Here is a 22,690-nt window from a genome sequence, read left to right as displayed (position 1 = left end):
GACAAAGAGAAAGATCATCATTTCCACTTTTTCCTCTTCTTTGCTCCTTGTCGACAAACGCCAGCCTACCTTTTTTAAAAACCGGGACCTCCGTGTTGCCGAAAAGAGACTTGGCCTTCTCGTAGTCGTTTATCACCACGTCGTAATCTCCCTGCAAACACCGTTCAACTTCAACGTTGGTTCGGTTCCGTTGCACGGCGCCGCCGAGCGATCGTTTGAACAAATTTCGATTTCACGCATTGGTTTTTCGTTCGCTCCGTTTTCAACTCGAAGCTCTCCAAAGACATTTCTGTGTTTCCGCGCTACCTTGTGTATGTTGCGTTCGATGTTTAGGGGCAGGTTAAAAAGGAACTTGAAGCGCTGCAGGACGTTGAGCGCGTTGCGCGTGGAGTCGGCTTTGTCCTTCCGCCCCAAAACCTCTTGGAAAAGCGTATCCGCCGTGTCGCTCGCTCCTGTCGACGAGACGGCAATCAAAACGGAGCCCGCCGGGAATTTACAAACGCCGCATTGATACGCTGGCCCCAAAGAGCAAATCGCGCAAACAAAAAACTAAGCCGACAAAAGAAAGTTATCGCAAACAAAAAACAAAAACGCCTTACGAGAGAGAAGCACGCAAGAAAAAAAAGAAGCAACCAATTAAAAGGACCCGAAAGGAGAAAAAAAATGCAAAATGACTATACTATACCATACTACACTATACTATGCTATATTTATTCCCTTGCATGCATAGTTGTCATTTAGTTGGATGAAAAAGCTTCATTTCTGCTATGTGTGAGACAAATGCTCACCATTAAATTTATGAAATGCACTAGTTATGGAATAGATCCATAAACACTGCTACATATGAATCGTGTATAAAGTTGATGTTCTCCAGAAAATTGTGAATTAGGAGATGTGTATCTCATTCGGGTTTTATTTATGACATCTTACATTATTTCACTACGTATAACTCATCTAGTATTTAAATATCATGTAACAATTGAAAGAAAACAAGTTCTTGAATTTCTTCCTACTCACTTTGAAGGAGTAAACTACTGAACTGCTATATCTATTGTTGATGCTTTTTTCCTGTTTCAGTTTTCGAATGTAATTTTGATTTTGTTTCCATTTATATTGTGTTTGTATGTTTTTTTTCCAATAAGTCCACATTTTTTGTACTTGCAAAAGCATAAGAAATGTTGTGAAAAGACAAAGGAATTTAGAATATTAGCATATTTCGAGGGGCCTTTGCTATGAGAAATCCCTACATGGCAAAAAAAAAAAAAACCTAACTGTTGAGGATGACTTCCAGGCGCTGGGTCATGGATCCCTCCACTCTTTCAGTCCCATCTGAATCTTGCCTCTGGTGGATGGCTGCAAAACAAAAACATCACTTACAACTTTGTGTTTTTAAAGACAAAAGTTCATTCGGGGCCGCACTAACAATATACGTAGCTAACAGGGGTCGCTGTTAGCTGCGATACGTTGACCGCAATTGTGCAAAATGCTAATTGTGAAACGCGGAAGGGGGAGAATTCCTTTTTGCGTATGTGCAGTTGTGGTCCGTTTGATGAAAGGGAGCCCGAAGGACAGGAAGACTTTGCTCCGACGGCGGCCGGCTGCGTGCGGGCCCCATGACGCGGCGGCCAAGCCAAACATTTAGGGGGGGGTCAAGCTCCGGACGGCGCGCGCCGGGCCGCCACTCGAGGAAGAGCCGCGGCTCCCGCTCTGCTTCCTGCGACTATTGAGGACCCGAACCGGCGTGGATCCAAATCTAAAGCTGGACATGTTTTGACTCCCGTCGGCCCTGGGAACGGAGCGTTTTCCGAACGCGCCGGCGCTTCTGTTTCCTGCGAGGCTCGGGCGCTTCCTTTTGACACAACAATGAAAAAGCCCAAATTTCAACATTTCAGGAACAACAAAGCCGGACGCGTGATCGTCCGCTCGCTCGTAGGAACGCGGCTTGCCTCCTCGTACGCTTCGCCTTTCGGTCACTAGTTAGCATTTCTTAATGGCTCTGGCGTCCTGAGGGGAGTTTGCACCAGCGTGACTGAATGCTTTGTCCGCGCGTTACGCAAAATCAGGCTTGGAAGATGAAAAGGGAATTATGGTTATGAATACGTGTCAAACTCCAGTCCCCGAGTTCCGCCATCCGCACCTTTTCAATGTTCCTCCCCCAACGCGTATGATTCGATTAGGATCGTTTTCAAGCTCGAAAATGTCGAAAACATGCAAGATACCGTCCATCCAGGACAGGAGTTTGACATGTATTGGGTTTTAGCTACAGTATATACAGCAATTGAGTTTGGATGTATACATTTCCCGCGCACCGTACGAGGCGCACCGCGATGCTTTGACGGGTACCTTATAGTGCAGAAAATACGCTACCAGTGTACGGCTGAAGCGAAAGCATAATAGCCGGTGCAAAGCGCCGCAAGGGTGCGCTTCTCGGTCCGGCCGCGCCAAACGTTGGCCATTTTTACATTTGTCTTTTCTTTGGCGGGCGCGCTGGCTCCCAAGGCCAGTTTGAGCGCGTATTGTTCCCGTCGCTCTTACGGGGTCTGTTATCAACTTCACCCATCCTAATATTCATTTTTGCATTGTATGCTAGCGCTCTGTTTATTTGGACACCGCCCCAAACGGCAAAAACATCGCCTCCCTCCCAAACGGGGGCACAAATGCACGGAAAGCAATAATAATAAAGACGGAGGTAGAAAGTGTGCGTACAAATAGACCGAGGAAGTAAGCGAGCGGCTCCGGCGGAAGAAAAGCCTAAACAATCAAATGCGCAAATGACAAGCTAAGGCTACGTTTAGACTATTTTCCCGGCAGCCGCGTTTTAGGCAGAAGAGATAACGCCGACAGGAGGACCGGAGAGGCTGACGTATCCGTAGAACTTGACTTATCCTGTCCTGAATTTGTTGGCGTTGGATTTGCTAGCAATTAACCGCGTTCGCTCGATTTATCAATTTTGCTAGCTCCCCATATCAGTGCATTGTTCGCTAACCGTTTAGCGCCAGATTAGCATCTCGGATACGGCTACGTAGGACGAGTTGAATACATGAGTCTTGGCCCCCTTTAGTTTATACCAGTAAACTTAAAAAAAAAAAAAAAAATCTTCTGTGAGTTTACAAAGTCGGTACATCCCCTTAACTTTTTCAGTGCCGCACGTTATTTGAAAAGGCAAGCGCCAAAGTGCCAGCTGATTTTTGAGCATTCTGACGGATCTTTCAAAGTCGAGAAAATATTGCGCGCAAATTCAACGTACGCAAACGAGGTATTACATGAAAGCTTGGATTCCATTCTTCACCTCGAAACAAAAGTATGATTCTACCTTATTCTGTTACTTAGGGATCGCTGTTTGAAAATCGGTCATTTGAGCGCCATATTTTGGACTAAAGGAGAAAAGGAGCTTTTTTTGTGTGAAAAGATGCGTTTGCTTCCCGTCCATGTACAAAAACAGTCCATGTGTTTTTGATGACTAAATAACACTTTGTCCACGTATTCCATTTGTTGAAAAAAATCAAAAACCTAGGCGCTAAGAATTGTTGTCACAGGCACACAAGCCAAGTATTTGACATGATGAAAGTTCTCATCGACGGCACCGAAAGAGTTCATCTCCAGATGAGGAAAAAACCTACCAAAAGGAGAAGAGGGGCCCGTCTCTTTTGAAGGCCGCGGGGGCATAAGCAAACACGAGAATTCAAGTTGACGTCCGAACGTCTGGAGGCTTCTCACCTGCCAGAGCGTCCTGAGCCTCAAAGAAAGTACTGAGTCCTCCTTTCACGTAGGCCAGACTGCCCTCGTTCTTCTTGTTGGCCTGCTTCTTCAGATTGCTGGCGGCCATCTTTAACTGCTCAAAGCTACGAAACAGCACCGAAAGGTCACTTTCAGTAAGACTCCGGTCTTTCGTGTCATCAATTAACGACACGCGTTTCAAGTTTTACCATAAAGGGTTTGTGTCATTATTGTGTTATGTCATCAAATAAATACATGAACAAATGAAGATAAACAATAAATGTTTGCTGGAAGACATCAAACTAAAATCAAAACAAAGTGCGGATTTGATCAAATCAATCGTTTTTCAAATCGACAAGACAATATATTTTGAAGTTTTTGGTTGCAATTTGGTGCAACATTTGACCTTTAATATTTAATTGAATCATTATTACGTTTTCCTAAACACTTGATTGGTTTTGAAACAGTCTTTGAATGTAATCAAGAGGCACTTTTTGCCCCTATTCTTCAGGTAGTCCTTTGCACATGTATTCTTCATTTCTGATTGTCTCTTAATATAGTTTGACAGACTTATCTGATTGTTTTCCCTTTAGCGCAACTCCAGCCACTACTGTGGCTTCTATCCTATGCGCCTCATAAAAGCGGTGCGCTTTATATATGAGAACAGATCTAAAATAGGCCATTCATTGAAGGTGCGCCCTATAATCGGTGCACCTATAGTCCGGAAAAGCAGATAATCCATTCCTCCATTTTCTGTCGCCGCTTATCCTAACACGGGTCGCAGGCTTGCCGGCGCCTATCTCGGCCGGCTTTGGCCAGTCGGCGGGGGACGCCCTCAGCCAATTGCGGGGCTCAAAGGTACAAACAAGCATTCGCGCGCCCAATCACACAGAGGGACAACTGAGTATGTCCAATACGCCTGCCGTGCACGTTTTTGGAGTGGCTCAGAGAGAACAAGCGAACTCCGCACAGGAAAGCCGGAGCCAGCCGGATTGGAACCGCGGTCCCTGAACTGTGAAGCAGACGGACGAAACACCGTTCCGCCCGCAATTCAATTCGATTAAAACAGGAACGACAACAAATAAACATTTTAACATGGTTGCAAACAACCCCAACGCTACGTAGGACCCATTTACCCAATGTTTACCATTGGAAATAAATGGACTTATAGCTCATAGGCTGCAGGTGCACGCACACACACAAAATTATAAATATGCCAGCGTATGAGTCCGTGTCAGTGTCTAGAATGACATTTCCTTAGCAGGAAGAAACATAGGGCTAGCAAGGCGCTACCAGAGTTGTGTGTCATCCAGGATTCAGAGGTCTGGGTCACACGACGGCCAAGCGGAGGGGACAGGAAGGCAGGAGTCCAAAATAAATCGTCTGCCTCAACGCTGCCACATTTCCTTCAACACTTTTGACAGATGATTTACCATTATTTCGTTACAGCCATCGTTGAATAGGTCAGTGCTGAATTGTGCTCGCTTAGACTAAAATATTGATCGTCAGACCATTGAATTAAAAAAAAAGAGCAAAAGAAATTATTTCTTGATCCCTTGACTCATTCAATGCCAGCCATTTTCTCCTTTCCATTAAATATTGAAAAGAAAAACACTCAAACAAGTGAAATAATGACATCGATTATTGGCAAAACATTCGGCTGCTTTACATCGGAGAGAAACGCGTGCCATGTGCACAGTACATTTATTTACTGTTGCAATTTGACGAAAGCATATTTCATTCCCAATTTCAAGAACTAACGGCACTAACATATGTGCTTTTGACAAGTACTCGAAATGGAAGCACTTGCACTCATATTAGGTCCCTCCCAAAAAAGTGGTATCGTTGCATCCCGAGTTGTTATGATTCTCTCAGCGCAAAGAAAAGAAAAAAAAATCCTACCTAGCTCCTGCGTGGTTTTCGATAAGATACCACGTTGCCGAGAAGTTCTCAGTGGTGAAGTCCCCACTCATCCCCGGAAACGTCATCTCAATGTCTTTCAGCGGGAACATCCCTCTATGGAGACACATATGTCAATGTGAGAAAAAACAGGGAGATATTTCACAACTTTCTTCAACTGTCTCCTTTCAGGGACAGACAAAAATGTGAAACACGGAGAAATTCCTGGAAATAAATGCAATGTCTACAAAAAATACCAAATCTGAAATATCATTTCGATAAGACATAATGCCGTATCCTTATGCTGTATCTGTGAAACTTTCAAACAGCAACTGCTTAAATCTGTCTTAACGCCACTAGAGGGCGGTGTTCAAAATTGGCGTGGGAAGCGCACTTGGATTTGTGCTTCATTAGACAAGTTTGATGTCAACTAATGAGCCAACACAATCCCACTCGCAAGTGAGGGCAGAAAAAAAGTCCGAACATTCTTCTTAAAATGTTTTTTTTTTTAAGGCGGTGAAAAGTAATAATAGATTTTGCAGCTCAATAATGAGGCGGCAAAATCCACCTGTTTGAAAGCATCTCGCGGGGCGGGGCAGGCCAGCCGTTTTGTCAATGACTGCCATCACAGATCAGGACTCACTTGGCTTTTTTGAGTTCGGTCACGTGACGTTTACAAGCTGAGCTGTGATTGGCTGTTAACTGAGCCCCGAACAACAAACGCAGCCCGGAAAGATTGCGTTTGGAGCGCCAAGCGCGAGGGTCAGCGGCAGCGGCATTTTTTTTTCAGCGGGAGCCGCATTTCTCAGCCAGCGCGTTTCTCTCATGACGCAAACCGAGACCAAGCGAGTCGCCTCAACGCGTTTACGGCAACGGAACCACGTTCGGCGTACTTGTCTATGTCGATGCCCAGCGGGTTGTTGGGGCGCAGGGAGAGAGGCGAGATGCCTTTGTTGCGCTCCGTCCTCAAGTCGTAGTAGTTGAGCTCGTCCACCCACACGGCCGACTGCTCCAGAATACCTGCGAGCCGGGCGGGAACGAGAACGAGCCCCGTTCAAAAACCGTCGATCAAAATCGTCATCTTTTGGCGCGGGTCTTACCGATCCTCTCGGGCTTGAGCAGTTTGAAGGAGACGGTGGAGGTCCCGAGACCTCCGGACTTGGTGGTGACGACGATCTCCCCCTTGTCGTCTTTGGCCGGGCCCACGCGGCACACGATCTTGCTGGCCGACATCCACTCGGCCGTCAGCAGGCAGTTATGGCCGCAGATGGACAGGCCTCCATACGACCAGGAAAGAGGGAAGCTCATTTTCACTTGCGCGCCTTGGCTAATACGTTTTCGGCTTCGGCGACTCCCGAACTACTGAAAGTATGCGCCATATCGGTTATACGCTACCGATAAGATCGGCCGAGCCCGTGCCCAGGTTTTCGCCGCGGATGGTCACTTTGGTCCAGGCCGCACCCTCCTTGGGGGAGATGCCCGTGACCAGCGGGGGAGGACGGGCGCGGGACATCTTGCTCTCGGGCAGGCGCGGGCTCGTCCAAACCTTCGGGGGGGATACAAACACACACATAACGGCAAACATTAGTAACCTTAAGAATTCTACAGTCTTATGTACACTGGAAGTCAAAGAAACAGACGCGCCATACGATATACCCCACTGGGTCAATGTAGACAGGTATACAATGAAATTGCGAATGCTGCTGCCGCAAGTGGCGCATACTAATAATATGGACAATAAATCGGGTAACTAATATATAAATAAAGAACTGAAATCCAATTCGATTCGAATGAATAAAAAAGTCATTTGCGCTGTTATTTTTTTTAAATCAAGGCTAGATAAGCTGAACGACACGAAATCCTGACGGTATGCGACACGATTGATTCAAAGTATTTCAAACGAGTTATCCGTGAGGCAGTGGAAATGGGAGTGAGGAGTCAGGAATGGCGAGCAACGGGGGAAAGAATGTAAACCTCCTAGCCAAGAATAAATAAACCAGTCCGGCCTCAACAATTATTCCGCGTGGACTCGAAGGAGACGCGAGATCAGCCGCAAGAAAAAAACTCAAATCAATTGCTACCGGCTGACGTCAAATCTCATCAATCCAGACCCTCCTCGCTAATTATAATAACGTTGGCTACAATAGTGCAAAAGTAGCAAAGGGCATTTTTAGCAAAGAGCAAAAGATTTCATACGGACGCGCGCGGTAATTAGTCCCGCAGAGCCGAAAATCAATTCGCAAAAATCGTAATTCTCATTTACCACGATTCGCAATCGAATCTAAAGGTCCCAAAATCGACAGGAAAAAAAAAACATTCTTTTATACTACAAAGACTATGAAATTTAGAGCTAGCTTCAAAGAGTGGCAGATGTGGTCTGCATGTTTTTGTTGAAAAAGACACGAAAAAAGTCCTTATCGTACAAAATGTAAGAGTTGTAAAAAAAAAAAAGAGAGACACCTTGTCTTCTTTTGTTGTTCTGTCTCCCCAAAGAGATGGAAGTAGTATAGAAGCAGTAGATTCTTTGCACATCTAGCGAGTGAGGCATCGTTAATGGAATCCAATGATTTGAAATGGAAATTCGAATCGTAGACCCAAAAACGGTCATCTAATCAAATGGTGAGAGCGGAAGATTCCCAGGCCTATTCATTAGTGACAGCATTTCCAGATGATATTACGCAATCTATCGTATCTCCCCGCGTTGCCAAAAACAAAACCGGATAACACCACAAAGGTAGCTTCCAAGTTTACTCAATGGGGCGAGGACGATCGCAGACCCCAACCGGAAGTACGAGCGGGCAAAGAGACGCACTGGTGTCAAACTGAAGGCCCGGGGGACCGATCCGGCCCGCCGCCTCATTTTACGTGGCCCGCCAAATGCCGATTCCACTTTGGTTTTCTGCTTGAAATAATAAATGTGCGAGTCGTCTCTGCGTTTCTGTTCCCGATCGCTCTTTTGAAAAGTTTGTACCGGTCTCTTGATTTCAAAATTAGTTCGAAAAACGTATTTGATTTCACAGTCGTGGCGGCCTTCTGACAGAAACCCGAGCTATGATGTGGCCCGCCGTAACAATGGGTTTGACACCCCTGCACTAGCTCGCAGAGAGTGGTCCGAACGTGCGGCGTGTCCGCCGGGCCGTATGGGGACGCGTCGGCGCTCGGTGTGCGGTCCGGGGCAGCGCCTGCCCACGGGTGGGATGAGAAAAGCGCCGCTGTGTTTACTTTGCTCCGGGGGCTGCGCTTGAACACAGGAACACTGGCCAGACCCCTCTTCGCAAAACTGGGGAGAGGGGCAGCATCACACGCCAACCACCCAAAAAGATTTGTTTTTTTTCGGCACAGGATGAACAGTGATGACGAAGAACCAATCGAGTCAGAAGAAGTCTTGCTTGAGGCTGTAAATGTGGACTAAACATTTTGACCTTCCTTCAAACGTACTCAAAAATACGTCCAAAAGTAACTGGAGACTTCAAGATAAAATGCCAAAATTGTAAACCAGAGTTGTATGCGAAATAGCACTCACAAGTTTTTGATTTGTTGACACAATGTGGAGCGGTACTCATACAAAAACAATCCAACTCAAGGCAATTTGCGCTCGTACTCTTACGAATTGTTAAACGCGCCGTTTTCACAGCCATCCGACTCCATACTTTTAAAGACAAAAAAGTTTGCCTTTTCCATGTAAAAACAACTTTACTCGAATCCCACATTCAATTCTGCTTGCATTTTTCCCCTTCTACTGTCATTTGGACAAGATGCTCGTTCGGCCTGTTGCCAGAAGATTAGAGGGAGTGACAATTTTTAGGTCAAGTCTGTTTTTTTTTTTCGTCACCTTCAAACAGGCGGCCATTAAGAAACATGGCAAGCACATGTTTATATTGTGAAAGACGCATTCATGCCTGGCTTCATTTCAAAGAGCGTTCACATGTGGCAGTGATTGGCAAGTGTGTATGATGGCTCGAGGGGCACAAAGGGGCCCATTTAGACACATCATCGCATTGCCCCCCCCCAAGCACCTAGCCCAAGCCTAGCGTGAACCTCCGGCTCCCCCTCTCGCCTCCCGATGCGGCTTATCTCCGAGAGCGCACGCGGATTTGTTTGTAGGCCTCCGCTACTTTTCAGCGACTAAAATCAAGTCCTCCGTTTCCCAAATGAAAATCCTAAACCAACAAGCAGATATATAATAGGGAGCACAACATTTGTTTTTGAGGCTTAAGAGTCTGGAGACGGGCGCCTTTGTAGCAGGATGACAACAATTCAACCTTCGCACTTTACAGAGAAGCACATTTCCAAAGGCTCAAGTTACAACCGTTTGCAGAATATTCATTAGTACCAATTCCGATTCCATTTTCTCAGTCTAAATGCAAGAGTATTTCTTCTTCACAAATATAACTATTGATTTCCCTCCTCCTAAGGTGCTCCCTCCTTATTTCTCAAAGTACAAGTCGAGGTTTTTTTTCCCTCGTTTTCAACAAAAAAAAATGTGATGGGGACATCCCAAATGAAAACTCTTTGTAACTTTGCTTTTCCGCCGTCACCGACTCTTAAGTAAACACTAGAGTGCAAAACAACCATTTTAGAAACAGCAAAAACAATAACAGTTAAATTTTTCCTATTTTGAGGCGAAACGCCATCGTGTACAGCAAACGGGCCAAAGACCGGCGGCTTCTCCCAGACTCTTTGCGACTTCAATCTCCGGGTTTGTCATCTCGCGAGAGCCGTCTCCCGGCGCTTTGCGCACCTCTCTGGTCTGCCCGGGTCAAGAAAGCACGCGGTGATGAGAGGCGGCTGAGCGGTCCCGTCAGCAGGAGGGCGACTGCCGGGTCAGGGGGTGAGAGCAAAGTGGCGCTTGGCAAACGAGCTTGAGCCCGATGGAGCCGGGGCGACGGGAAAAAAAGCCAAGCCGCTACCTTCAGCCAAAACAAACAAGCGGGGCCACCCAAATTTTTCAATTTGAGCCATGGGAGGGGGGTGGGAAACAGAACATGTTCCAACACCCGCCCCGGACATTCACACGCAGCGCTAAGCGGGGATGAGCGACGTGCCGTGGTACCTCTACTTACGAACGCCTCTTGTTACGAAAAATTCCAGTTACAAGACGCCTCTGCGGGAAAAATATTCTCTCTAGTTATGAAAGAAAATTCAGGATGCGCAAGGCGACGTTGTTGACGTATAATATGAGAAATCTAGCTTGAACGAGACTGCAACATAATATGTCATCACATCCTACAATGTTTGTTTGTTACAGTTTTTGATGCATTTTTATCATTTATTAATATGCCAGCTTGTTGAACGAAACGCAGTTTTTTTTCCGCCTTGATCTTTACTGTTGTCTTGTACTTTTCATCTTTACACGCTCCGTACGCACTTAACCACCAGCAGTTCACACCGTGGAACTAACAAACAAAAAATAAAACTTTAGCTATGGCTAAAATTATACATGTCGTTAGCACTTTAGCGAATGGGCAGAATGACATCACACAGGAAGCAAACTAAACATAATTAAAATTATATACTCAAAACGATCCAAAAATAAACACTATTTCTCCCATGGACTTGTAAATGATGCTAGATCACTGAAAATGTAAGAAAACATTACAAATAAAACAACCTAAAAAGGTCTCTCTCTGCACTCATCACCAGCACCATCTCAAGGCAACCAAAAGAATTTTGAATTCCATATTTACTATGCACTAATTCTAATATGTATTTGTTACCATTTTTGATGCATTTTTATGATTTATGAATATTATTTAAAGGGTTTGGGAGGTTTTTTACATTACATTTGTGCTTGTGTGCGCGACATCAACTGCATACTTGCAAATCAAACCTTGACAGAAGTTTTCTGAAATAAAATCGCCCACGAATCAATTCTCTGCAGCGATCATCCTGGGGATGAAGACATTCAAATACAATGAAAAGAATCCCCTGCGTCTAAAAGCAAACGACTTCCTAAATAATATAAGACGCAAAAGTGGTGGTCGACGGCTTCATACGAGAGCTCGAGGGGCAACATTTGCAATGTTGACATCTCTCAATGCTAAATGGAGGGGGGCGACAGACCTCATTTCAACACGGAAAGCGAGTAAATTGCCAACATTTGTGTTTCGCCCGACTTCGAATACGACGTAAAACATTATCTAGTATCGTGCAACATTTCAAGTCGAACTGCATTTTAACAACACACAAGAGATAATAAACTTACTGCAAGAATCGCTGTCGAGCTGTCGCTAACGTTTCCTGGGCTTTTCCCGGATATCCGTTCCTAAGGCGATACTTTCAGAACAAAAGTAGTGTAAAAGGAAGAAAATTGTGTGACCGACACTTTCGAGCTGCGCACACCCAAAGTGGTAACAAGGTCGAAAAAAAATAATATACAATATTAAACAATTTGAAAAACACTTATGGACATATTTTGGGAAATGAAATCAAACTTACATTTTAAATTCTTATGCTCCTGGTACTGCTTCCTGTGCTCTGTGCAGACACGATCCCGAATGCTTACTACAGTCAAAGAAATAGTAAATGAATTCGTATCATTATAGAATAGAATAGAATAGAATAGAATAGAATAGAATAGAATAGAATAGAATAGAATAGAATAGAATGCCTTTACTGTGATATGACAGCAGATATACAACAAAATTGAGAGCGCTGCTCAGAATGATGCAAAGTGAATAAAGTCAAACAATAATTAGAATAGAATCGATAGTTTCACGGGAGTGCTAATGTTTTTTTTTTAATATATTTCATTGTGTTCTTGTTCAGAGCGTTATATATATATATATATATATATATATATATATATATATATATATATATATATATATATATATATATATATATATATATATATATATATATATATATATATATATATATATATATATATATATATATAGTTAAAAAGTGATAATCTCATGTTTCCGTAGTAAAATGGAGCAGATTTCCATTCATGTTTAAGTGCAGTGGTTCTCAAAGTGGGCTCCGTGGGGTCCATGGAGGCGTGCAATTTGCGATGTTTTTGTTTTCTAAACGTCAGTATGGCCGAAAAGTAACAAATATACCTGTTGTCAAATTGAATCTGTTGCTGAATTAAAAGGGCTTAAATGTTCTTCTTATTTTTTTTCGGCAAACATCTGCAATTGGGGGCGCATTGGCTTTTTAAGAGGGATCAATGAGTCCAAAAAGTTTGAGCCCCCTGTTTAACTGAATAGCAACAACAACAACAACAAAGAATGTTGCGATAGCAGTGAGAATGTCTTCCAGCGGCTTTGAAGATCAGCAGTTGAAGACCGGCCTCGCCTCGCCTGCCCTCTTAGAGCAATTCCCTTTTCACGGTGCATCACCGAGGTATTTCCAGACGTTCTGGGAAACGCGCAGCATCGTTGCAAATGCATCAGAGACCACCCAGGCACGCCACCACACAGATAGCCTTGCATTTATCTGAGCAAATTGTGCGGGGCAGAGAGAAATCTGGATAAGGCCAGGCCCACTCCCCCGGGAAGCCATCCTGTCCGACTAGACGGGCCCATCTTAAAAAGTTTGCGCGGATGCTGTCGCTATTCAGATGCTGTTTGTTTGTCCACATAAACAAGCACTTAGAGGCACCGAGCTTGACTACCCCATCGAGGTCGGCGTGGCGCAGGAGTGACCAATCACAATAGCATGTCACATGTATTAGCAAGCGAATCTTTGTTAGGATAGAGATATTGTTTTTTGCAATGTTACGTGGCAGTGATCTTTTCTATTTTTATCTCAACTGGAGTGCATATTCGGAAAACATTTCGACTATTTACGCGTGTCTGCGTGTGATTTTAACATTCCCTCTCAAATTGAATGAAAATTTGGATACAAAAAAAGCGATGAGGCAAAATGACGACCACCGATTAAGATATATATCAGCCTATCGGTCATGAACGTTGTAGCTGAGCCCCTTGCGAACACATGCGTTTTGCTTCCATCAGACCACGAGTGCTTCTCAAACAGGTACAGCACACTTGTCAAAATGGGAAGGCGCGGCTCGTCTAGGAATAGCAGGCGCGTTGCGAACAGGTGTCCAAGGTGTACGCCCCCGGGCCAGCCGAGGTGCCTCGATCCTTCCTCTGACCCCCTCCCCCGAAACGGCACATGCCGCGCTGGCACCATTGCTCATCCCCGAGCCCCATTGTTCATTGTTTGTCTTCTGCGCTTTTTTCCCATGGGCCCCCGGCCAGTCGGAGGAAAGGGTCATTGTAAATATTGCGCCGAAATCCACCCTCCCTCCCACGGAGCTCCTGAAGATGGAACAGGCCACCGGCGGGTGAGCACTTCCTTCCTGCGCGGGGCATTTCAACTACCGGACATCAAACAAGTACGAATCCCTCAATGTCAAAGATCACTGCGGTGAGATCATTCGCCGAGTGTTGACATGACGATAACCTGGGCAGGTCTCCGCTCTTTGGATAACACAATAACTCCAGCTGGCTTCGCCGCATTTGGATTTAGCCCCGCTTCCAATTTCTACTTTTTTTTTCAATCGCTATATTGGTCAAACGTGCGCTTTTCCAAAACGGATTTATCTGTGAAAAGTTATAAGTTTATCCTTTAAACTAACTAACTAACTAACTAACTAACTAACTAACTAACTAACTAACTAACTAACTAACTAACTTTCAGTTTTAATAACAACCCATTTATTTCTATTACAGATAGGTCAAATTATTTGCATTCAATGTTGTTGTTTGAAGCTAATGACGGACACTCCAGAAAATCAACCAATCAACCAATCAATCAATCGATCAATCAATCAATAAACACAGCTAGCACCTTGCCGGACAACATCGGGCAGCATTGAGTAGCCAAAGAATCCGCTCAAATGAACCTACAATAGAAAACTTATTTGACAAGGACCCTATGAATGATAACACCACAACGGGTGTAATAAAAAAATAATTTGAATAGAGTAAAAAAAAAATAGATTCGGTGTCTGTGATAGGGTTTTATTACATATATTGTCATAAAATCATTTGAATAGAGTCGAAAAAATAGATTCGGTCTCTGAATTATGGCAGGAATGTAAAAGTGGGGTGATGAATGTGAAATTGTGCAGGAGCGCATATTACCTTCATCAATTAATAAATATACAAGCTGTGTAATTTTGGTGAGCCGATACCCGTCGGTATTATGACAAGACGGAAGAACCCCGAAGCTGCGAATTCGGGGTGGATGTGAGCGGATAGAAAGGGGCGTTCTGCAAAATATGTCCAAGCCCTTACCACCCAGGTTAAAATAACATGTTGGATGGGCTCTCATAACATCATTCCTTTCCCTCCTCCGGGCCAGACAACAAACAGGCTTCTGTGTATCGCCGGCCACAGAACCTCTTCCCTGTCCAGAAACACTCTGGGAAAAGGCTTTGAAACATCCACAAGGGTGGCAAAAAAGAAAAAAAAAAAGCAAGACAGCCAGCCCTTCCAATTGCTTTGCAAATCCTTGTCAATCTCATATTCTGCACCACACGCATGTTCATTTTCTCTCAGTTTGCCTTGGAATATTTAACAACACGTTACTTGTGATTTTTAAACGGTTGACATATTTTGCTTTCGTCCAAACTATCATCCCAATGAAAAATCCCTTTTATTTAAGGTCAGTTCGTTTATGTTTTAAGAAGCCTACCTACTCCTTGGCGTGTTTTTATCGATGGGCCAGAAGGGGGCGCCCAAGATTGTCATTTGTGAGCGAGCCTTGCCGTATTGAAAGAGCAAGAAAAACATCAGTCCATTTTCAAACCTCCGGATGACGGCGATCACGTGTGACTTGCTTTGCCAAGTTTGCAGACGAATTAAAGTTATTAATTGTACGTAAAATAATTCGCAGTCCTTCAAACCCTGTTTGGGTGCGGAGGTGAAGCTGACTGACTGGTTTCCAGTGAAAACAGAGCAAAAAAAACGGAGAAGAAGCTAAACACAGGCACTTGTTTGAAGTATGCTATTGTCAAGGTGTTATGACCCCCCCAAGGCGGATCCGCTCATCCCAGTGATCAATGTGCTCTTCTGACCTACGTTTATACGGACGGCGCAACGAAGGGCTTTGAGATCATAAGCGATTTCCTCTGCTGATTAGCCCGTGCGGAATACAGGAAGGAAAAGAGTTTGCGAGGGCGCCGTCGGTGGCGGGGGGCCACACGGAGACCCGGAGGATTGTCGGCGGGGAACGGAGCCCGCGGCGGTGCACGTCCAGGTCGCTTTCGGCCCGGCGGCGTTTTAGCTTTGAACCGCATCAAAGACATCCTGCTTTGCCGAGCGAAAGCCAGGGGGCCCCGCTCTTACTACCCGATAAAGAAGGCCTCGCGCCCAACAATGCGCAGAGGACTTCATCTCCTTCCTGTTCCCCCGATCTCGTGTCAAGGCTCAAGATGGACGCTGCATTATAAGGCGCGCCGTATGATAAAGCGTGGCCAACATTCTTACAGTGTATTTGGGGAAATGTCTACATATACGGTTCATTTGGTTACTAGCTTGTAAATCACAACGGGGGTTAGGGTTAGTATCGATCACCGGGTTATAAGGCGACTTCGTGCACATTAGGGTCCACCAGAGTCAGCCCAGCTAAGATTTTTTTACCAACACGTAATCATGAGTAGCCAGGTATAAGAACCATATTTTTCTGTTGACGCACCGGGTTATAAGGCGCGGCCTCCACGAACACGGCTATTTGGGGACATTTCCACGCACGAGGCGCATCGGGTTAAAAGTCAGCCCAGGGGAAGAGGCGCAAACAAAAATCGGAAAAATCGCACATCATCATAAGCCGCAGTCTCAATGGACAGGTCTAGTTTTGAGAAGCTGAATCGGCTTTTAAACGGCACCGGTTCATAAGGCGCAACAAGCAACCAGGACGCAGGGTTAGGGTTAGGGTCAAAGCATTCAACTTCAATTGTGAATTCACTCCAATTCAAATTGCATTTCATCTCAATTTAAAGTACTGTATATATTGTTGGCACCGTAAGATGAAAGTCAGTAGGGAGGAAAATGAATTAAAGATGACAAGTGGAAAGGCTGGCCCGAAGGTACGGTACAAAAATATGATTTGCTTACTGATAATACTAATAATAGTAATAATAATACGGGCACGAGAGCAACACAGAGAATATTCTGACAAATAACCAAAAAGAAGAGCAAATTAGAACAAAAAAAGGGCTTGTATTACAATCATAATAATCCTGATACTAATAAGAACACTAGAAAAAATACGCATGGGCTCGTAAGTTTGCAAATCTGTCAACTCCGGCGCACGGGAATTTTGGAAGGGGCAAATGCTCTTGTCTGTTAACGGGCGGATTAGATTTCACGCAGATAGCGACAGAGATGTTGTGCGCACATCACAAGCACTTTGACGCTTCTTCTAAAGAGTTCACCACCTAACCCCAAGGCCATACTGTACAGCCATATAATGCTTTTGTTGCCATGTCCTATTTATTTTTGTTCGGGGGGGTAAATGAAGCCTCACCCGAAAAAATATTCATCGATGAGTTAGTTAGCCCGCCCTCAAAAGCAGGTCCCACATTGGGAAACTACATGAAAACTACATACGTATGGATGGATCTCGCGCCGGTGAACATTTCCAGCCGATAAAAGAATGAATTCATTAAGAAAAGTTAGTTATCGCGCTTTCAAAAGCAGCTTGCACATTTTTGCAAGTGCGGTATGTTTTTGTCAAACATATGGCCCGCGGTCCGCTTCTGGCCTGCAAGCGGCTTTAATCCGGCTGGCGATTTGATTATATAAATGAGCTGACTTTTGTCCAATAAATGAAAGGCTTGAAATGTTTTAGGAATAATAGTGACGTTAATGTTTTACGATTAGTAGTGATGTTGTGCTTGTACTGTTTTGGACCGTGGCGAAAAAGAAGAATACATCTGAAGTTGTTGTATCGGTCTGGCCCACATGGGAAGAGTTTTTTTTTTTCTCCACCCCGATCGAGCCGGCGCTTCTCCCGCCCCGCAGGTGAATGGCTTTTACGTCAGCTCGTTTTTTTATTTGGAGTTATCGGTTGTGCGGACACGCTTTCGCAATGAGCGCGCCAAAGTGCGTTTTAACACGGGCCGTGGCCTCAACTCGCGGAACCGATACCATACAGGGACGGTCTCGGGAGACGCGTCCAACATCCCCCACAAGACGTCCCCGTTACATAATCTGCTTTGGAAATGACTCTCGCCGTGTCTGTTGGCTGTCGGACCGCTTTTACGCTTCTAGCCGTTACATAAAAACAACAAAGCGTCTGAAATGGAGACATCTTTCATGTTAAGGTATCGCGATAACCGAATTACATAAGGCGCTCTCGTGGAGTCCCGCTGGAATGCAGGCAGATGGTCTAAAGCCCGCTTTTACCTGGAAAACCTCCCCACATCAAACGTAAAACTAATGGTTTTGGGTTGTTATGGGTAATTGCAGGGCTCTTTCTTTTTCTGAGCAAGAAGAAGAACATTGAATTAAAATGAAGCCTCTTATATCATAACAATACACTTGAAATTTCAATTTATTATAAAAGAAATAAAAGTCAGATTTCCAAAGCTGCGCATTTCTCCGTTGCTGTCTGTGTCTACATAGTGTGCGCGTTTGCTCTCGGCACGCCTACGAGTCACGTGATCGGCTCCCAGAGATCAAGCTGTCAATCAATGTGCTTACTAGCACGTTCGCACACGGCAGTTGGAGGAGAGACACAAGAGAAGAAAGCAAGGTTTTGGATCTTCATGCCTTTTGTAGTAAATTGACAAGTGAAAAAAGAATACAGTACAGCGTCGATATTTTATTTCGAGACAACAGTAAAGCCCATGAGCCAGTCAGAATTCAGAGCACATTGCGCTGTAAAAAATATAGCTTTACACTGTAAAAAAAAATCCGTGAAGCAGCGAACCCGTGAAAGATGAATCGCGATACAGCGAGGGATTACTGTATTGCCAAAACACCACGCAGAAGGAAAGGAAAGAGTTCGCCCGTCCAAAATGTGGCGTATCCTGCCCCCATATCGTCCGCGCACTTTTTCTGCGGGTCCGACACCAGGCGCTCAAGACGCCCTTTGCCCTCGTCGAAGCCAATAAGTCCAAGCGGAAGCGTAACGGTCGACGGACGCCGTTGAGCAATTTTGACGCCGTTGAGCGACCCTCGCGGCTAATCCTCAGGGCGCACTTCGCCCGGGATGTTCTTCCCTCACGACGCGGGTTGGGATTAAAGCGGGCGTTTATCGGCGCGCCTTCCATTAACATGGAGAGCGACGGCGGTCCCGCTCCTTTGTCGGAGCTTCTGCGTAAACAAAAGTCACGAGGCGGCAAAGGCGACGTCAAACTCCAGCCCCGGCGCGCTTGCAAGTGGATTAAGGAGACAATGCTTGCAAACTTGCTCTTCGCCGTCATCCGCCCGACAAAACCTTTCTTTCACCCTTACAATGGGAATTGCGCTATTTCAACATCATTCAAGTTGCGGCTTTCTTGTCCCTCGGCAACACAAATAATCGCCCGCAGGCTTTTTTTTTTCTATTGGTGAAAGAAAACCTACAACTTGTTTCAAATCGGGATATCGCATCGTCAAGCCTGTAAATCTTGTCATACTGTGCGATATAGACATAGATGTACAAAAGTTGGGTCACTCCCTTTTCATCCCAATTCGGCTCATTTTTGAGTGGAATATTTCAACTTTATAACGTGCTTCATTGTGGCATCTTTGGCCTTGTGCACGCTTTGCAATCGACTTGAAATATTCCCAATCTAAAGAATGGCTTTACTTCATTGCATTAGATGCACCTTTATTATACTATACGCTCAATTAATATTTGATGTATCACATAGAGTATACGGGCAGAAATAAGCATCTTGTCACAAAATGCCACTTGAATCCATTTCCTATCTGCGCCCGTTTCCACGTGACAAAGCGCATGTCAGGAAAGATGTTTGCTGTTTTTATCGCCCGCTCGGCCGATAATACCGTTGGCCAACGGCTTTATCGGCACAGTAATGTTCCCCGGCTGTTTGTCGAGTCCAAATAGCACCGCGGCCATTAGTGTGTATTCGAGCATTCAAGAGGACGCGGGCGCCGTATCGATCGAGGTATCTGGACTAATGAGGTACGATAAAGGGCGATCAACAAGGCTGGCTGTAAATTTAACCGGGACTGGCATACGCAGATGAGGTTCAAATAAACGCGCAATATAATCAATACAGTCCTAGTTCGGTGCATCACGCATATGCAAACTCGCTCAATTAACCAGACTGAAATTTTGTGATATATTTTTATGTGTATCTATTTTTTATCAATTTTTTTTTTTTTTTTTTTTTTTACTTGACTCAAAAAATCCATTGGCACAAATCCGACTTGTATCAGATGGAATCCTCCTTTTATCCCGCAAGAAAAATGATTTAAATCGAAAAAGATCCCATTCTGGACAATGTTTTTTTTCTATTCTGTTCACGCATATTCAAATTTACGTGTGGAAACAGATGGCACACAAGGATATCCATTTAAACCAGGGAGGGGTGTTAAACTCGTTTGAGCTTGTGGGCCGCACGGAAAAAAAACTATTCCCAGGTGGCCCGGACCAATAAAATCATGTTATACAGTTCTATAAATTGAGAATAACAACTTCAAATAGTATTCTTTTCGTATACTTTAAAAATAGTACAAGCACAACATCACTCAACATTAATCCTACATCTTAAACAGTACTATTCATTGAAAAAAAAGCACCTTTTTCATTAAAAAAAAAAAAAAAAAAAAAAAAGATCACACGGGCCGGATCAACCCTGTTTGCGGGCCAGAACCGGCTCGCGGGCCCTATGTTTGACACCCCTAATTTAAACGGTAAATTTCACCCCAAACAATCTATAATTGGTCTAAACAGTACAGTTTAAAAGCCAGATTTTCATTATGAAAAGGGTGAAATATTGGGAATCAATCGAACTGTAAATTTCAGACCAGGACCAAACATTTGAGAAAAATGTATCAAAATGTATCCAACTTTGTATACTCAAGCTAAAGGCGACCTCACATGATGCGTGTTTACTTGTGTGTTTATATGTGTGAAAATGAAGGTATGCCCCATTGCCTTCCATGATCTTGGCGGAGATGTGCATGAGTCAGCGGCAGCTGACAGCATAATTAGCCCGTGGCTCACCTTTTCAAACGGGTAATCATACTCACGCAAACACATACTTGGAGATGTTCTTGTTTTAATATGTTGTTTGGAGATTTTTTTTGGGGGGGGGGGGGGGGGGGGGGACTCAGAAACAGCAGTACCATTTTGACCCCAGTCGCGCTTATTTACCAAAAGAGTTGAAAAAAAGCAAACGAACCATAAAACGTTTCCAAAAGCATTGTAACAAAAGCACATTTGCATCTTTTTGTTATGATTTGAACCGCCGAGAGACGGATGCCGAACAATGACCGCGCTTTGTACTGAAAACTAACTTCAAATTTCACCTTGAAAATGCATTTTTTCCCCCATAGTAGCACAAGGTATTGACCCGCACATGAGCATACTTGTCAAAACGTTTGAAAGTATTTGTTATGAGTTTGGAAGTGACAAGTGTTTACTCCCCAGTGACAGCTCCATGCCAGCGCATCAAACAAGTAAAGTGAAAGGAAAAAAAAAAAACTCCGAGGTGTGTTTTTGAATGTTGAAACGCCACGCAGGCTCGCTACCTTAGAAACAAAACAAGACAATGTTGCGCAACGCTAGCGAGGGATTGCCTCTTCCCAAATCATCAAACGCTCGCAAAACTAAAAATAGCGGCGTGCGTGTTAAGCAAACACACCTGAAAACGCGGGCGCTCCACCGCGCGCGGTCCAGAGGCACGGAAAAGACGCCCGCATTAATTCCACTCGGTCAAGTCGGTCGACGACAAAGCGAAGAGCAGAACCCGAAGCCGCGGCGCGCGGCGTTATAGTCTCTTTGATGTTTTTTTTTTTAATCTTTTCCTCAATAGGAAGGAGTCTGAAAGGCTGAGCGGGGATTTTTAAGAAGAGCGTTTTGTGGCGGGTCTACTCCCGGATAACAATGAGCGCTGCGCGGGAATTCAAAGAAGTTGAATGAAAGGCCGCCGATCACTCATTGCTATGCTAACATGCTAAACGTGGGCTTTTGTGCCCAAAGCTTTGATCCCAAACTTGCAGCCGGCGGGACGCCCTCTCGTCGAGTCTGTTCGCTCCTATTCGCGTCTATTAAGACTTTCCATTATGCGCGGGCTTCGCAAACAGCCGCGCTCGCTAGCAGATTAGTTTACGTAAAAGCTCAAAACAAGAAAGGTCCCCAAATCATAAGCCGAAACCTTCCTTTGACGGTGCCAAGAGGTAATCTGTACACTGTACAAGAATTTGCAGACTTCTCTCGCGCCCGCACGCAACTTATGTCTTTTTAATGTCTCAATATACGGCATACAACAAATGAATGTGGAAATAAATACATTTGAAAGTCAAGACCGATGTAAAAAATGTCTTTGTGTACGATTTACTGAGGAGCAAAACAATCTTTGTCTGCGCCGCGGATGTTTACTGGTTGACTTTTAAATGCAAGGGCTGTTTTCTTTAACCCCTGGGGGATTTTTCAATAGCCTGGCCTAAAAATGCCATAATAGCAAAAGTAACTAAGCGCTATATTCATGAAATAGGGTATCATGCCTTTTGAAGACTTTTTGCATTACGGGAGTCCAGGCTAAACCCATCATTGAAGTCATTGAAAGGCTTGCAAATGTCATGTTGGCCGCTAGTGCCACCCGGTGGTTTTGGGGTGTCAACACAAAATTCTCTAGTTCGCAAGTGGCCGTTGAAAGGATTCATGCAAAAATCAGGGGCGATTGATGACAAAACATGGGGTTTTCAAGATGACCAAAATGGACAATGTTTCCAATTTTGAATGGCAGTAAATGAGCCTGACATGGGCTAAATTTGACACCAGTGTGTACCTCTGGACGTGCAGTTTGCAAGCATTTAGAAGGGACGGCATATTGACCTAATTTTCAGTAAGGCCCCTCATAAACACCTTACACCGTAGCTTTACAAACCGGTGAGCGTTATAACCCGGTGTGCCATATCACAAAATGCAT

At 44.5% G+C, this 22,690-nt stretch overlaps 1 protein-coding gene across 2 annotated transcripts in view; it reads right to left on the bottom strand.

Moving 5' to 3' along the window:
• exoc2 (exocyst complex component 2) overlaps positions 1–21,493 on the bottom strand; it is a 32,840-nt gene extending 11,347 nt beyond the window's left edge. The window contains exons 1-9 of one of the 2 annotated variants that reach the window (XM_088426450.1): positions 21,404–21,493; positions 7,012–7,162; positions 6,717–6,893; positions 6,510–6,636; positions 5,620–5,733; positions 3,718–3,842; positions 1,273–1,353; positions 307–452; positions 70–151 (exon numbers count right to left, since the gene is read on the bottom strand). In XM_088426450.1, the coding sequence (XP_088282576.1) occupies positions 70–151; positions 307–452; positions 1,273–1,353; positions 3,718–3,842; positions 5,620–5,733; positions 6,510–6,636; positions 6,717–6,893; positions 7,012–7,129 (970 nt within the window). In that variant the 5' untranslated portion in view covers positions 7,130–7,162; positions 21,404–21,493. Of the gene's footprint in view, positions 1–69; positions 152–306; positions 453–1,272; positions 1,354–3,717; positions 3,843–5,619; positions 5,734–6,509; positions 6,637–6,716; positions 6,894–7,011; positions 7,163–11,821; positions 11,873–21,403 lie in introns of those variants that run through there. The other variant, XM_088426449.1, reaches the window with a different exon arrangement.
• Between the last annotated feature and the right edge of the window lie 1,197 nt (positions 21,494–22,690).

This window comes from Hippichthys cyanospilos, chromosome 10 (genome assembly GCF_059441005.1).
Source record: "Hippichthys cyanospilos isolate Australia breed blue-spotted pipefish chromosome 10, RoL_Hcya_1.0, whole genome shotgun sequence".
Lineage (NCBI taxonomy): Eukaryota > Metazoa > Chordata > Actinopteri > Syngnathiformes > Syngnathidae > Hippichthys > Hippichthys cyanospilos.
The sequence above is the reverse complement of the archived record's forward strand: the minus strand, read 5'-3'. Positions and strand labels throughout refer to the sequence as shown.